General features: G+C 38.6%; 2 protein-coding genes across 2 annotated transcripts; both read right to left on the minus strand.

Annotated features, from left to right (window-relative positions):
• Positions 1–5,734: 5,734 nt before the first annotated feature.
• LOC143425841 (sphingomyelin phosphodiesterase 4) lies at positions 5,735–9,936 on the minus strand. Its single transcript, XM_076898883.1, has 14 exons — positions 9,772–9,936; positions 9,030–9,329; positions 8,846–8,948; positions 8,550–8,781; positions 8,222–8,432; positions 7,891–8,003; positions 7,647–7,805; positions 7,406–7,577; positions 7,154–7,339; positions 6,858–7,076; positions 6,698–6,790; positions 6,438–6,614; positions 6,129–6,358; positions 5,735–6,043 (listed from the first exon to the last, which is right to left on the minus strand). Exons 1-14 carry the CDS (start codon positions 9,841–9,843, stop codon positions 5,905–5,907), a joined length of 2,406 nt encoding a protein of 801 aa, XP_076754998.1. The 5' UTR covers positions 9,844–9,936; the 3' UTR covers positions 5,735–5,904.
• A 25-nt stretch (positions 9,937–9,961) lies between these two features.
• LOC143425840 (solute carrier family 23 member 1) lies at positions 9,962–15,836 on the minus strand. Its single transcript, XM_076898881.1, has 13 exons — positions 15,751–15,836; positions 14,302–14,430; positions 13,572–13,729; positions 12,424–12,629; positions 12,228–12,354; positions 11,952–12,072; positions 11,604–11,859; positions 11,210–11,338; positions 10,927–11,085; positions 10,762–10,841; positions 10,510–10,651; positions 10,303–10,435; positions 9,962–10,208 (listed from the first exon to the last, which is right to left on the minus strand). The coding sequence occupies exons 1-13, from the start codon at positions 15,781–15,783 to the stop codon at positions 10,130–10,132; spliced, it is 1,752 nt and encodes a 583-aa protein (XP_076754996.1). The 5' UTR covers positions 15,784–15,836; the 3' UTR covers positions 9,962–10,129.
• Between the last annotated feature and the right edge of the window lie 510 nt (positions 15,837–16,346).

The following is a 16,346-nucleotide window of genomic DNA, read 5'->3' on the forward strand; positions in this document are numbered from 1 at the left end:
CGTGGCTTTGACCACGTTTTCCGCGTTTATCGGGATCGCGACGGCGGTTCTAACATCACAAGTCCCAAAAGTGTCCCTTCAGTCTTCGCCACTGAGCGGTTCCTGTGGCTGGTTTTATCGATTTTCCAATTATCCCCATCCTCCGCCACGAAAGTCAGCAACTCCTCGTCTGACTTTGTCCGAAATCAGAGAGTAAAACAGTTCACTCGATCAGCCTCCTCGCAACATTATTCTTTGGTAGTTAATCAGTCTTGTGTTTCTTTTCCATTTAATCCATTTTCTATCGAGACGCTTTGGTGCGATTTTCCATTCCACGTTTTATATTTATTTATGAAACTCGATTTACAACTGCAAGATCGCCAACGCGCTGCTCCTTTGATCTTCGATCCGCGATACTTTCGTTCGATGCACGTTGCAATAGTGCCAGTGCAGTGTCGCAGTGTTCGCCAAACTGTTCGCCTTCGAGGAAAGAAACGGATTGATGTTTTAATTTCACAACGGTACACGATCAAGGTATCTTTGAGAAAGATGAACGTTAACGATGCAGCGATTAGCGTCGACGATTTCGATTACGGTTACCATGCGACGCAATTCCGAAGTTTCGCGTGGTACGATTGTTTTATGAGGGAGTTCGGTGCAGCTGACAGGGAAACTGCTAGGTAAGAGCTTTCCTCGATATTCCCTTTAAGGTACTGAAGTTTATACAAACGTTGTTTGCGAACACGTTCGCTGTAAATTATCCTCGGTTTCTTGGCATTCCTGTTTTCACCTTCGATCAGAAATGTGTTTTTAATGGCTCGAGTTCGACTATATTGTAGAGAAGATTCCAAGAATTAAGAAATGGGGATGTCTAGGATAAAGTCAAAAGAAATGAATGTCATCGTAAATAGTTATAGATCTGATCGTATTTTAATATCATCGTGCATGCTTACACTCTATTCCAAGCTTTTACGCCTATCTTTATTTATAGAAGCTTAGCATATCACTTGCCGAACATCATTAAAACCATCGTGGTATTCCAACCGAAATATCCTTGACATATTTCATTTAATTGAGAAACAAACACATCCCTTCAATTTGATTGACACGAAACTAAATACTCGTGCAAGTGTACATCTCGTTCAGATTCGAATATTCGAATATTCGAATTTAAAATTCCAATTGCTCCAATGATCCCCGTTCACTTCAATTAATCGAACAATCGAGGTAACGCCGATTCGATTTCGTTCGATAACCAATCAGGGTGACGCGGATCCTTCGCTGGACCAATCAACGTCAATCAATGGCACCGCGCGCTTTCATCCACGGTAGTCACAAATCGATCGACGATCGACGCGAATCGCGTGCCTACGTACTCCCGAAATTCCCGAATTAATTGAACAGAAATTCGGTTGATCGTGATCAGTGCACGTCCAGAGAACGCGTCCGTCTTCTCAACCCCGTGGCGCGTAACTGAGTTCCTCTTCGTGACAACACGGGGACACCGGGACGGTGGAGGTGGAATAGACGCGGTTATAGGTTATGGCGGTAGTGGTAGACCGGAAAAGAAAATCGACAATGTCATGTGTCGACGCTCCAGCGTTTCATTTTGTTGGATTTACAAGATTTCAAAACGGAGCCAATTAAAAGTCAAGGTAATTTAATCTAGCTATTGCTATAGTCGTTGTATCGTGATCGATATTCAGCTCCTAATCCTGTAACTTCTTTGAATGTTTGCACTTGAGGGTATGCGATAGCGTAAAGATATAGTTGATGAACCAACAATCCTGATTTGATCATGTCCTCGTTCTTCTCGATTCCTTCCTACGAAGAGTCACTGAAGCTGCAGTACGTAATTAGACACGTATCCGAGTTCATAGCAATTGCTGCGACAGATAATTGAATGAGTGTACTGTGAACAAAGATTTAATAGTGTGTGGATGTATATATACGTAGCTGACAGAAGTCAGCGCGTCTGAGCCACGCCACGTGCGTGAAATAGTTGAACACGGGGTTCATCCCTTGCACTGGAAAGTACCATAAATTACTTTAGGTAGTTTGCTTCTGGTAAAATTAAGAGTTGCGTTCCGCTATTGGAACTGTTCGTGACACTTCGCAAACTCTTTGGACGCGAGGAAACTTACGTTTTCATTTCTTCTTTTACCAGTTCGTCTGGCTTGATCGTGTGCCTCTGCTACAATTCGAATAATGAGCGTGTTGGCTAATTTTCAGGAGTCTGTTACAATCTCTTGACGCGAGAAATTCGAACAGGCAACCTGTCCGCCTAATTAACAACGCGCATGCGTGTCACGCGTTAAGATTGGCCTCGAGAATAGAAAATTCCTATCTCTTTTCCGACACTGTTATTTATATCGATAACATTGCCACCAAAATCATTGGGCGCTCAGTTTTGTATCACTCCAGAGTGATACAAATCTGACAGGATAAATTCGAAACGAACTGTTGAACTAACTATGCAATTGAATCGAATCGCGTGATTAATCGAAAATATATGCGTACAGGATAGAAACAGTAGAAACAGTCTATTTCCACGGTGATTTATTAATCGAGTCAGATCGTCTTGCACACAAGCGGGTATTTGTTATTCCGTTCGACATTAGACAGGGTCAGATTACTGTCAAGGCTAACCAGACAAATGGGTTTGCGCATTTCTCGTTTTTCCCTCACGCGGAAAGTGGTTACGTCCTGCGTTCACCTGTGTGCACGTAAGTCCGTTTCAAGTAAGAAATCGGGCCCCGTGAGAGTTTCTATGGCGTGATGTCGCCATGATTGAACCAGCTCTATTAATAATATTCGAAGACCGCATGATTTCTCCGCCTTACATATATATATATAGTATTTCTGAAAGACATTGATTTACTTTTGCGCTATTTAATTTCATACCGCGGAGGGTTGCAGTGACGCGAGGAAATTACGGGCGCGTGAGAAAATTAACGACGAATTTTAATTGCTTGAACGGCCTCAAGCGTGTCTTCGACCTTTGTCTCTTATTACATTGTTCTAATAACTAGCAATTACGTAATTACTTAATCCGATACGCAAGTGAGAACCAGCGGGAATTCCATGAATTCCACCGCTGTATGTTAAGAAACCGATGAATTTTTAAACGGAAACGAACAGCTCAATCGATTAGGGGGGGACACGTTTCCCTTCCCCCCTTGGTGTTGGTATAAAAAATATCAGTGGGTGGCGAGTCAAGAACGCTCCAAGGATGCTTATTCGTGACACTCTTTACACGTAACAACGCGTTTGTATTGAGGATAAATTTATACAATTCTACGACCCAGTTTCGAAGGTGCGAAATAAGAATTACGTCTCTCCGGTTCGCCATCGTTAATACTCGCGAAGGTGATTTTCGTAAGTTTGTTCAGGGAATGAAGATCAATCGAGTGATAGATATGCAAAAGCACGTGCCGCCGTCAACACTCTAGTTTCCTGTCGATAGTAAAACACCCTATTACCTCGAAATAGTGCAACTTATCTAGAATATGTAGCGCGACTTTCAAGCGATAAACAAAAGACACGCGAGGATAAAAAAGTAAAGCAAGTATATTGGAAGCGGCGTGCGCCACTTGGGACGTTACGTTTCAGAATAAAAGACATTTTTCTAATCGATACGTTTAACGGCGGTTTCGATTTTAATTACGAAAACGGATTGATACTTATATACTCTTACGGTTGCATACTCCGCATACTTCAGCCTGATTAGACGAATGATTTATGGAACTGTTTCCTTCACTCTTGCTTTCCAGCGAGCGTAGGAAGCGAAAATGGGTGTAATTTTCAAATGGAACAAAAACTTTACTTTTTGGTACAGGAATTGTACTTTACCCTGAAAGCATTCTCGTGTCGAATATCGGTTAAACGAATCGCACTCTTTTATTATTTACAATCCCTATCGTGTATTAGTGATCACAGAGAATTATGCGAACAAGAGACATAGACTTAGAAACGAGGTGTACAAAACATTACAATTTAGAAGTATTAAAATAGATCGTTGATGTAAGTTAAATGAAAAAATCGTTATTCACTAGGCGACTCTAATTTGCATAGAATAATTGCACGCGACAAGTAATTAACTATCAGCACTCTGTTAATGAATCTATTAAATATATATTTAATATCGATTACATAACCGACTCGTTACCGTTTCTCTGCTTCTCGATGTGGTAATTATTTCTCCATTACCTCTCGGATTATTATTTCCGGAGGAGACGTTTGATTAGAATGTAACAGAAAAAAATGAATTAAAAACGAATTTCCTCGATTTTGGAAGCGTATCCCGAGGGATCGCTCGTATTCGATGGAAAATGACCACTGGGGTCGATTGATTGCACCAGACGCGTGTCTGCTTACAGCGACTGCTTAAAGACACCTCCTTAAAACCGAGAGTCGGCCTTAACGAATAGAGAACGGGACTATTTTCAGTAATTCAAACGTACTTATTGCATCTAACAGGCGCACAACAGGTCGTTTGACGGCGCATAAAAGGATCCCTAATTGCGCCACCGAAGCTGAATGAGTCGTTCGCTGGGAATGCGAGTTCGCGCCGGTTTCAATCGAAAACGGGTCATGTTCGTGTTGCACGGGACATGTAAACACGCCCATGCCACTAAATATCTAACGACTTAATGCGACTAATGCGATTGGAACTAGACGGCGGACTGCGGAAGCCGCTGGTGCAAACACGAACTTCCTGCTCGGGTAAAAAAGTATTTCAGTTCTTCTGAAAGCTGTACAATTTCTGCCTAGCATTTGTTCTTTTCAACCTGACGCTTTTAAAAAGCGTATTAGACGAAGATCGATATTTTATGGCCACTTGAAACGATTAACGAATGATAAGGGAACTGGAAATGTTTTGGTACCGCGAGTTATCGCGATGGAATTATAATTAACTGGTTAACAAGCTCCAATTGGCTTCGTTGTGTGGCAAATTTTATTGTAGCCGTGGTAGGAATAGTAGTTAACTTGGCGCGATATACTCAGGTGGTCTAACACCTAAGGGATCGTAAAAAATGTAGCTAGGATCTGGTGACGAGTAACGCGATCCAATTAAAGGGGTAATTTTTGCCGTGCAGCAACGTACGCGTCATCTCGAGTTCACTCGATATCTTTATTTTCATTAAATGGATAAATAAATGCGCGCGAATTTACATTCTCGTATTTTCCGTTTTGTTTCGAGCGTAAGAATGTTTAAGAATTTCCTCGCGGAAAAGCATGGTTTCCCTCTGCACGTTGGATAGGAAGTAAAATGTCGATACGGGACGGAAGGAAATTACCAATTTGATCTTTCGATATTCTCCTCCCCGTTCCTTCCATCTGGAAGGTTTCAACTGCAGCCCGCAATATCAATTTTCCGACTCACAATATCAACGTTAACGAACCCAGCCATACTCGCGCGAAGCAATGTACGCGGCCACGCGATCCACAGAAATGATCGGTGGTCCGTACATGATATTGATTAAATAATAACCGCTCCGATGATACACTCGTAGCTAGATTTGAAAAGGTAATTTACCACGCTGATATTGTATTCAATTCTTCCGGTGATCTGTACCGACTTGTCTAGAATTTTAATCCTTATATAATTAACAGAAAGAAGAACTTATCCTATTTTTTTAGAAGAAGCGTCTATATTTTTGCTCTTTTCTTTGCTTCGAAATTTTTCCAATGAACTCTCTTTTCGTACTCACGATATTTAAGGAGGGAAGAATAAAAATAGTTAAAGTCGTCGTACATTTAGGAAACATACAGATTTTTATTAAATTAATTTTAAATTACATTCGTAACATTACCAACATTACATTTTGCATACAAACTCACATCTGGAATAACGCGGAATATTGTACGATCGTACACGTCAAACTTTATATACGGATTGTTATGGAATAATTTCATAACTGATTAGTTGATGGAGAACGCCGTAGTACTTGCTCTGAATGTATTTCTGCTCGATCGTGTTAGGGGCTCCAACGTTGCCCGTATTATTATATACACAGACCATAGACAAAACGCGAATCCGAAAAACGTAAAGATTCCGTAGCTGCAAATAAATTGATTTCGTGTTACTGGCTATCAGCTCGGTTACTAAAATAAATTCTAATATCGATTAACGATGATCACCGTACTTTGTGAGCCAAGTGATAAATACTCCTAGACTTATGGTTAAGAGTAGACTATAATTAGCCAGAGGTCGTAAACTCAGCCGTGGTGGAATGCGTTCCTCGTAACTGCTGGAAAATCCGTTCTCCGTTCGTTTTGGTAGCTTCACGACTTTCGTCGGTGGTTGTAGAATCTGTCGGCAAATGCTACCGAAGAAACCACGTCGATGGTACATGCCAATTATCTCGTATCGGTACTGTTTGAAAATCATGGTTGCAATTATGAAGAAGTTGGAGAAGAAAACGAGGACTGGTTAATCCATGATAATATTCTACCTTCATATTTATGTATGTACAAAGTTTATACAAATTTCTAACGAGGAACGTGCATTCGTTACTTCGAACCGGTTGTAATTCTGGATCTCCCATGTATTCTATATATTGGCATGTTTGTCTGTCTTTTTGAATAGGTACAAAAACACCTGGTTTACTTGTATCTAAACTAGAGTCCATCTAAATCATGGACGAGTAAAAATATTTCCATTAACAATGATTACTACTAAAAAGAAACGGACACAAGAGAATTAATTTTTCACCTGCGATTGATGACAGAAAGACGTCGATAGAATACTCTCATAATATTCTTGGTCAGCTTCGATAGCTACCTGAGGAATGTCTTCTACTTTAATCTACAAAAATTGTGTTTAAACCATGGCACACGTTATTCCTAGTTTTGGATGAATTTATTATTGTTACCTCAAAAATTTCAATTAATTGTTGCTGTGCATTTGCCAGATAAATAGGAACACGTCGACGTTCTTCTATATTAATATCATCCGAAGAGTAGCTTTCGCCATTAAAAAATTCCCATAGTGCTAACAAAAATCGTCTGTTCTTTCTTTTCTTCTCTAGCATATCGATTAAACTAGTTGCCGTTAAATGGTCTTGCTTAATTGTGCTTAACAAGCTTACAACCTAAGATAGTAGAAAATACCAAAATAATTCAGGCGGCTCCACCGCGCAAGAAGTGATGTGTTTCATATTTTATGTACCTGTGAGATGGTAGCCATAGAAAACATTGGAATATATTGATACGTCGGACCCTCAAGTTCTAAAATTAGTTGTCGGACAGTTGAAGCCCATTGATTCGTAGATACTCGACTTCTACTTAAACCAACATCATCCATATGACTCTCTATTTCACATATTATTTTCGCCAGATGCTGCTGTGAGAAAACCTACGAAATATAAGCTTTGTAAAATACATAATGTACAATTGAATCATCTGGAAGAATTCGGCATACTTTTGTAACTCTGAATAGCATTAATGCATTTTTTGGTGCTACAAGATCCGTTCTCATGAATCGCGGAAGCAATTGCTGAAATATTGCCGTAAAAGCTAACAGATTATTCGCAATGAAGGGCATCCATCTGTACGGCTCGTGTATTTTTCCTCTTTCTTCTTCTTCTAATTTGCTGCAAATAAGCAGGAGAATTTTTAACATTAATCCATTCGAGGAGTTTTCTAATTATATCGATAATTACCCTTCCTTGGTATATGTTATACCAGGGAGGTATCTCCAAGGTTGAATGAAGCTCAACCATGCTTCAAGAATTAATCTAAACGAACTGTCTAGAGGCCAATGATATATAGCTTTTCGTAGGAATGTATAAATTTTGCCTTGAACAGAAGGCAAAATAATTCTGTAAATAACATATTTTCGATATAATGTTATGACGTCAATATTATATTTAATTAATATGTATTCTCTTTTCCGTGTTTATATACCGTTTAAGTTCATCCATTGCACTTTTATCGCCTGTTGCGCTATTTGCAAATTCATGCAATGTCTTTATAAATGCTCGTACCAATCGTATGTGCTCTCCGGAATGGATGCTATGCTGTAATTGAAGTTACATGCAAATGTGCAAAGTGTCTTTTTAAATTGAAAAAGCTGGAATATTTCGTGTAGAACTGAAGATATAAAAAAATATTTTTGCAAAACTGTTCGTAAGAACATTTTTTCACGTCTCTAGTTCCTTAATACATATTCCATCGTCTTCAGTTAGCAAGGACATCCTGTACACGCTTCGCAAGGAAATTTCAATCGTGTACTTACTCGACGCGGAACGGACGTGGTATAGGTGGTGTTCAATCGTGGATTTAATTGGTCGTCTTCCGTATATTCCACCCAAAAATCGAGGAATACTTGAATTACAGTTTCACTTCTCCAAACTTGCGGCAAACATTGTTGCTGCGGTACACTCGACGTAGAATTTGGCGATCCTGGCGATAATATCGATGTTCTCAGAAGTCGCGGTGTTTGTAATCTGTAAGATTCTCTGATTACAACTTTTAACTTATCGTTATTAGGTTTCAAAAATGTGTCATTCTGTTATTATACTCCTGTTTGGTGCAGCCTTTGACGTAATGTCAAAAAAAAATACCTTTTGGATTCAGGTGATTGCACCAATTTTCGTTGTGGCGTTTTTCTAATGTATGGGCCAATCATTGGCAAAACTGGAGAATTATCTCTAGGTAGAAAGTGGTATAAATAACAGTGTGCTAACTGAACATAAGCAGTTTCCCAATTGACCCAGACATTTTCCTGTTGCTGCACTTGCAGCCATGGGTTTGTCAGATGGTATGCAAAGTGGAAAATGTAATACTCAAAGGGATATGTGCACTTGTTAAGGAGTTACTTTTTGATGTAGCATTTTTATCAGATTGAGAAAAAGGATACTCATGTGTAAGCCAGATACACCACGTGTGCCCTGATCGTCTCTGATTTTATCCAGATAAAATGGTGGTATCATACCCTCTTCTAACATGGAACGTATTTTCATCTAAAATATAAAATAAATATGAAAATTAATTTCTTTTTCTTGCTACAGTCTTTAATAATACATAGAGTAGTTTCTACATACTGGCAAAAATGAAACTGGAAAATTGTATTTCAAATAACAGTCTGGCAATAATTTATAACAGAGAGAAAAAACTGGTCCCCGCGGATGGAGGAAATTGCACAGTGTTTCGTACTCCTGTGGATTTTTCTTAAAAGTGATGCTGTGCAAACCCCACCCGATATTGTCGGTTATTCCGAATAATGAATCTATTAATATTTGGAATACATGTTGCAGTTCTGTTGTGCTCGATTCGTCTATTAAAGTTGCTATTTCCTTGCATCTTTGCATTAATGGCATGTTCAAGAATCTCTGTAGTCTGATCTGCATATTAATTAAAAAAAATATATACATATAACCAATTGAAAGTAAAGAAATTTGATTAAGTAAATTAGATAATCATATATAAATGAAAACATACAAATCTAGATCAAAGTCTAATATATTTCGAGTAGTATATTACGTATGTAAAGTCGATATATAAATTTTATTCATCCTATTCATAATGCGCAAAAACATTTCGTACGTAAAGTAACATGGAATAAAATATGTACAATATTTTATATATTAATTTATTTGCAGTAAATTATACATTATTTGATCGGTACATAGAAAACTGTATCACTTTAGTGAACAAGTACTTTGTCTATTTAGGGTAAACAAGCCGGTTAATAAATTTTTAGGTTATGTATAGGTTATGTACAAGCTATGTTTCTAAAATTTACAACTTAAACGTTAATGAATGTATAATACGCGTAATTAATACCGTAGCAACGTCTGAGGGTGTAGCCATATTTTTATATTTTTCCTTTTTCCTGCGAACCGTTCGAAATAACATTTAAAGAACGTTTACTGACTTTTTGTGACGAATTCGCGCCACACACACACACACACGCACACAACTCAAGTATTCTCGACTATAAAATATTACTAGGAACTCTAAAATGATATCTGCATTTTTATAAAAAAATTTATTTATTTTCATTCTAAGTCAATTCTCTCTTTTACATTTAATTAACAATTTACCGTCTATACAAAGATTCATTCAACGTTCATACAATTGCATTGCAAATTTCCCTGATGATTAAGTAGTAATCAATTAATATAAAATAAAAATGTTGTATTCATTGTTTTTTCTGACCACACGAGTAAATTCCAGGCCTGTAAGTCGGTAAGAAAGGTACATACTGTGTCCATTTCCACCTGCAAATAATTAAAAAAGAATGGTAAAACATTTATAAAAATATATATATATGAAACTGAAGGAAAGTAGAAAAAAGTTAAAAGAAAATGTTACCTTTGTAAAGTATCCATTCCAAAAGGAAAATCGAACGTAGTAGGTACATGTTCTTGGCCCTCCTTCTCATCCATTCCAGTATTTAGTTCCATTTCCTTTGACCAAGCGATAAGTCCACGTTCCTCGGGGGTGCCTTAACGAACAAACAACAGTAATAGTTACAGTAGACGCATTAAGCATCATTTTTTCTTTTGCATCAATTTTTACCTGGTATAAGATTATCCAATAAACACCCCACTACACCACCAACTAAGATTGTGGTGCTAAGTAACACTGTGATGACACCATCGGCTATATCATTTCCAGTGTGTATCACATTTGAATGTTGAATCATCCATTTGGATAAAACCTGAAAATTTCCAGGTTTAAATCAACTATTTTTGCAAAATAAGATCGCTATAATTTCAAATATTAATATAAAAAATAATATTGAGTGTCGATTATTAAGAATTTCCTTACTAATGGGAAGAAAATGGAGAATCCAAGGATGTATAAATTCCTCGCGGAGTTCAAGTTTATGTATTGCAACGCAGATAGACCTGAAAAGAAGCATATTTATCGAAATCTTTTGTATAGGCAGTTAATGTTAGGATAATTTTATTTAAACGATGTATTTCGATATACCAAAAGCAGTGATCATTCCGAACATCACGCAAAATATTCCACCGACTATTGGCTCGGGGATGATGATGAAAACGGCACCAAATTTGCTAATCAATCCTTGAAGGATCATTAGTCCACAAGCCCATTGTATAACTCTGCGACTGCCGACTTTCGTAACGCCTGTTAATGTTTCGTTTAAACAGTTGACACGAAATTATTGTCCTCAAACTTGCGAGTGATAAAATGCAGGAATTATATGCTGACGATCGTATGATCTTTATCTTAAGAAAATTATACTATTTACCGATTGTTCCTACATTCTCTCCAAATGTGTTTGTACCATTTCCGCTTCCCCAGAGACCAGCCAACATGGTACCAAGCCCCTCCATGCCGATACCACGGTTGATGGCGTGAACTGGTGGCGGTGGAGCACCTTAAAAATCAATTCTCAATAACTCAAGTGAAACAAATATTTTCTGTTTTCCAATCATTTCGAACCGAGGCTCGAAGTTTCTGCGCTAACTGCTTAAACTACTCTATCATCCACTGTCCACAAGATATCTTGGAGGCCCTAATGCATTATGTAACTTAAGTACATTCTGACTTTTATCAGAACTCTTTTAGACTGTTTGAACACGATTACTTAACATGTATTCTCATCTTTCTAGAACTAAAATTTAAAATATCGAGTTACTCACCGCACATTCTAGATGTTGTTGGATAATAACTGATGGATTCCACGGTGCACGCCAATACTCCAGCTAACATACCAAGTACGCCAGACAAGCTGACAGTGGGTGTACCCCATTGGCCAGGATAAGGCACTCTGAACCACGGGGAATCATTGATGATCTTTAATTTACTGTCTGCTCTGGCTGGATGACCGACAGGTAGCGTATCAGTTACGGTTAATATCGTGCAAATTATCCACATGACTATTATCGTCAACAGTACCTAGAATAAGGAGAAAGGAAAGGAAACGTAAAGAAGTTGAAACCGTAAATTAAAGAGGAAATGATCATAGAATAATCGCGTGATATAATTACCGGGAATAATTTGAACAATTCGAACCAGACTACTCGTAGTCCCTGGCCTTTGCGATACATTAGCATGGGGAACGGCACGTTGATCATTATTTGAGAATACAGCGTTAACATCAATATAGTTCTGCAAAGCGTCAACGCACGTGGGATAAACATTTGTCACAAAGTAAATTCGCGAGTGTGCCTACGCTATTCGCGCGTCGTTACATAGTGAAAGATATAAATAACCAATGTACACGACAGTCATTGTAACTGCAAACACGTGAAATTAAAACCTACCCAGCCGCGATACCCCAATGTTGGGATGCAGCGTCAGCAGCGTTTTCAAACAGAGATATGCCGACCAGAGAGACGGTTGGAACGATGGTCAGAGGCGTGATGAATTTCAATAAATATCCGATGATACCTTCGAGAGAATTGGAATGAAAAATATCTCTGGGAATGATGGTTAATATTTAACGAACGTTTTGAATACCTCCGAATCCGACGATCACTTGGAACAGAGAGGAAACGGCAATAGCTCCCGAAAGTTCTCTCATCCTTACTTGCCACAATTCCGTGCGATTCTCCGGGGACATTTCGTTTAAAACTTCCGGTGCTGGGCACTTCCATTGCGGTAAACTTAATATTGCCAGCGTCGGGACCAGAAACGAAATTGTTCCACCCTGCACTAGAGGTAATCTGTAGCAAAGTATTGCGGCAATAAGGAATAGAAGAAAAATGGATTGGTGAACTACCGTGTTCGAATATTGGCGAACGCAGATATTGCAATATTAGGGTGCACGGATTTTGGAGTATAGCGTCAGTTTGTGGGACGCGATCAAGAAGTTTGCAAACTAGAATGAGGAAAAAATTCATTTGCTAATTATATATCCATAATTGTCAAGGAAGTAATCTTCGTTAATTGTAAAATTCTATCAATTGCGAATCATAAGCTTAAAACCCGAGAGGTATCCGTAACTTATTCTCGGTAGTGTCGTTAAATGTAACAAGCAGCCCGTAAATCTTGCTGAACAAGAGAACAGAATTATTCACGCGGCGATAAAACTATAGAAAATTAACATTAGAACAAGTTTACGGATACAAATAATCGAGCATGAAATACGCGTAAGTATTGGCTGTCGATTGCAACCGTTCACTCGCATCCGTCCTTGGCCCTCGAATTTATGCACATTTATAAATCGTACTGACACGTGTAGCGTTACGAATAGTTGGAGATCTATTGATTTACAATTGTTGTCCTTACGATCACGTGATAGTTACGATAATAATTAGGCGGTAATATAATCATTATCGTTACGATAAGATTGTTAGCAGTAAAAGTTTGCAAATATCATAAGAGGAGAATCTAAAATCTCGTTTGTTACGAAATAATCAAATCCTCAATTTACTTTTCCCGCTTTCTCGCCGAGTGAACAATCTTTATCACAAGCATTCTTGTGTCGCGACTCCTGATGGACAGATAATCGATTAACGAACACTCTATTACACGAATTCTAGACTCTGTTTCTCAAGTTTTATTATCAGATAGATTAGAATGTTAATCGTTCGTTTTCGATCGTTAATTTAACTTCATCGCGTGTTAAGAGACCAGCTGAACTTCTTAAGCTTTTTTTTTGATACCTGCATCCTATGGTGGTTTGGAAGAAGGTGACGAGTCCTGTGACGAAAATCATAGTGGAGATTATGTAACTCCTGGATGGATCATCCTCCGCCATGCATAGTGCTGGCGTCAGGATGAAAGGAATCGAGACTATTGCGCCTATCATGGTCAGATAGTGCTGGAAAATACATAATGTACATGATTATTTTTCCAAAGCAAAATCTTGGTAATCCTGAAAGGGTTAACTGGAATTGCAGATCCAAGAGTGATCATAGTAATCTGGATCGACGGGGAGTCTTAAAAAAAGATAGTCGAATATCTTATCGAGATAAGCTCTGCAAATAAGGTGGTCTTATAAGTCGATCTACGTCCCATTGCTTTTTTCTACCTGTTTGCAATTATATTTAAGAAATCATCTTCGTGGAATTTTTTAGGAACCGCGATATACTATTCCAAAATCCTTTGCGGATACTATTAAAGATATACAGATGTACAATATCCCAATTACATCCAAATGGTTTCATTTCCTGTTAAAAAAATACTTCAGTTGAGTAATCTAATCTGTCCTAATTTCAAAACCTCGTGTTCTCACTATAAATAGACAATCTCTAAATGATTAAAATATAAAAGAAAAATTTTTCTGAGATAAATATCGATCCAACAGTCATCGAATCTGATGAATTCTTAGGGACGAACATTTTTATTTACCCTCTCTAATTACCACTTAACCGACTGCAAGAGATAATATACCTGTAAAGCCATAAACAGGCAGAGATACCATGGAGGGACATCGTCGATGCCATAAGTGAGATTCGTATTCCTGTTGCTGCCAGCAGCTTTTTCAGCATCCGGTGGCGTGAAGGTTGAATTCTCCATATTCTGAAAAGGCGAGGAGATTCATATCGCGCGAGGCAAGGCGTCGCAAAAATCTCTTCAACTTGTAAAATATTCGAGACGTCACGCTTCATTAACTCTAAGAAAATTGTACTTAAATCCTCTCAGAGGTACCGCGAGAATTACGACTTACTCTTCCATTCCTTTTTCCCTCCGCTGTTCTCTGTACCTCGCGTATTTTTTACCAACAGCATAACTTTTTTTTTCCAACAGGAAACGACGCAAATTTAGTAGCAGCTTGAAACTGGAACTTACGTCCAGCAACGTTCTACGCGGTGGGATATATTTATTATCATAATTAGAAACCTGGTTGCGCAATCACGTTATGTGTTGGTTACGGTGGACCAACTGGACGAGAGTAATTGTATCAACGCGTTCGTTAAAACGATATTGCGTAGTGGAGTTAATCAGGAAAAAATTAAAACGAAACGAAACCGTACGATATTTCTCATCGATTTTTCATGCCACTTTTTCTTCTCCGCTTCGTGCTTAGAAAATGAGCACTGTTTTCTTTTAACAATACATTTAATGCAACGAACTTTCAATCGTTCATTTCCTTTTTCTCTTTATTAAGAACTAACAGTCGATAATTAGCAGTTGATTGGCACTTTTTTCGTCGATCGATTTTCCGCATAGTGCCATTAATTTCAGTGTATAACGCGCGGAATTTAGTAATCAGTAAAGCACACGTATAAAAGTACCGGATGTATATTTTTTTCCTCCGACGAAGTTGAACGTATCTTGCAATCATATATTCAATTAGGATTTGTTAGAGCCCCGGCGCAGCCGTTGCTCTTAATAACTTTATTGATGTATATTTAGACTCTAATTAGTTTTTCAATGGCACGAGCGTTGGAATTCACGATCAAGTTTATGTACACAATTGTTACTGGCTATTCAGTGCCCTTTCGGTTGCCTTTGATACAAATACTTTCAACTTCTCACGACGCTACTTAATCAACAGAGACGCGATGAGTGCAATGGTAACACCGATTTGAATTGTAAAACACTTTACTCGCGTAATAATATGTTTGCATTGAATCAACCTGCGTTTGATAGATCGATGAGTGCCGCATCGTTAGTGAGATCCATTTCAAGAACTCGTCAGTCGAATAGTCAGACAAATAGCAAAATCATCCAGTGACGGTTAATTTGAAAATTCTACGAAATTTAAGGAGATTCGAAGGAAACTTAATTAACTTTTTAAAGTCCTGTGAAGCATATAGAACCATTGAACTTTACATAAGATATAATGAACATAGAGATCAGAAATTGAATAGACAAGCACAGGCTCCAGTCACTTACCACCTCAGTCATCTGTATCCCATTTTCAGGCATGTTGAAGTCGTCGATGGGCTCAGGAACAACGGGATTAAAATGAGAAAATATCACCACCGTGGCCAGTGGTCGAGCTCGTGGAAAGCTCCGAACGATTCACCAGGAACCGCCGGAAGAGATGGTGGAAGCTCCGCTCTGTTCTTAACGATCACGCAAGAAGAACCACCGTAAGCCAACGTTAGCGACGAACTGTGTCAATAGACGCGATCGCTCCTTAATTTATCACTAAATGGCTGCTTAGAAGCCAGACATTCGACCGTCTTGCGATCCTCTCCGATTTTAACAAACGCGGCCAGCTGGGGAAATACCGTTGCTAGATCGCGATCGAACGCGCGTCTAATCGACGGCAATTAAAAAAGAGTAGCGCCGATAAAAACGGCCGCGAATGTAGATGAACGGAAATTGGAAACGGTGGAAAACGATAGAAAATGGTGTTTCTTAAACGAGACTACTCGTTATCGTGTACTAAATAAGCGCAATCGAACGTGATTGATCTTGGATTAAATCTTGTGGATCCTTACTCTTCCAATGTAGTAGGTAGGATTACTGTTAGGACTGTAATT

Source organism: Xylocopa sonorina, chromosome 8, assembly GCF_050948175.1.
Source record: "Xylocopa sonorina isolate GNS202 chromosome 8, iyXylSono1_principal, whole genome shotgun sequence".
In the NCBI taxonomy this organism is placed as follows: Eukaryota; Metazoa; Arthropoda; class Insecta; order Hymenoptera; family Apidae; genus Xylocopa; species Xylocopa sonorina.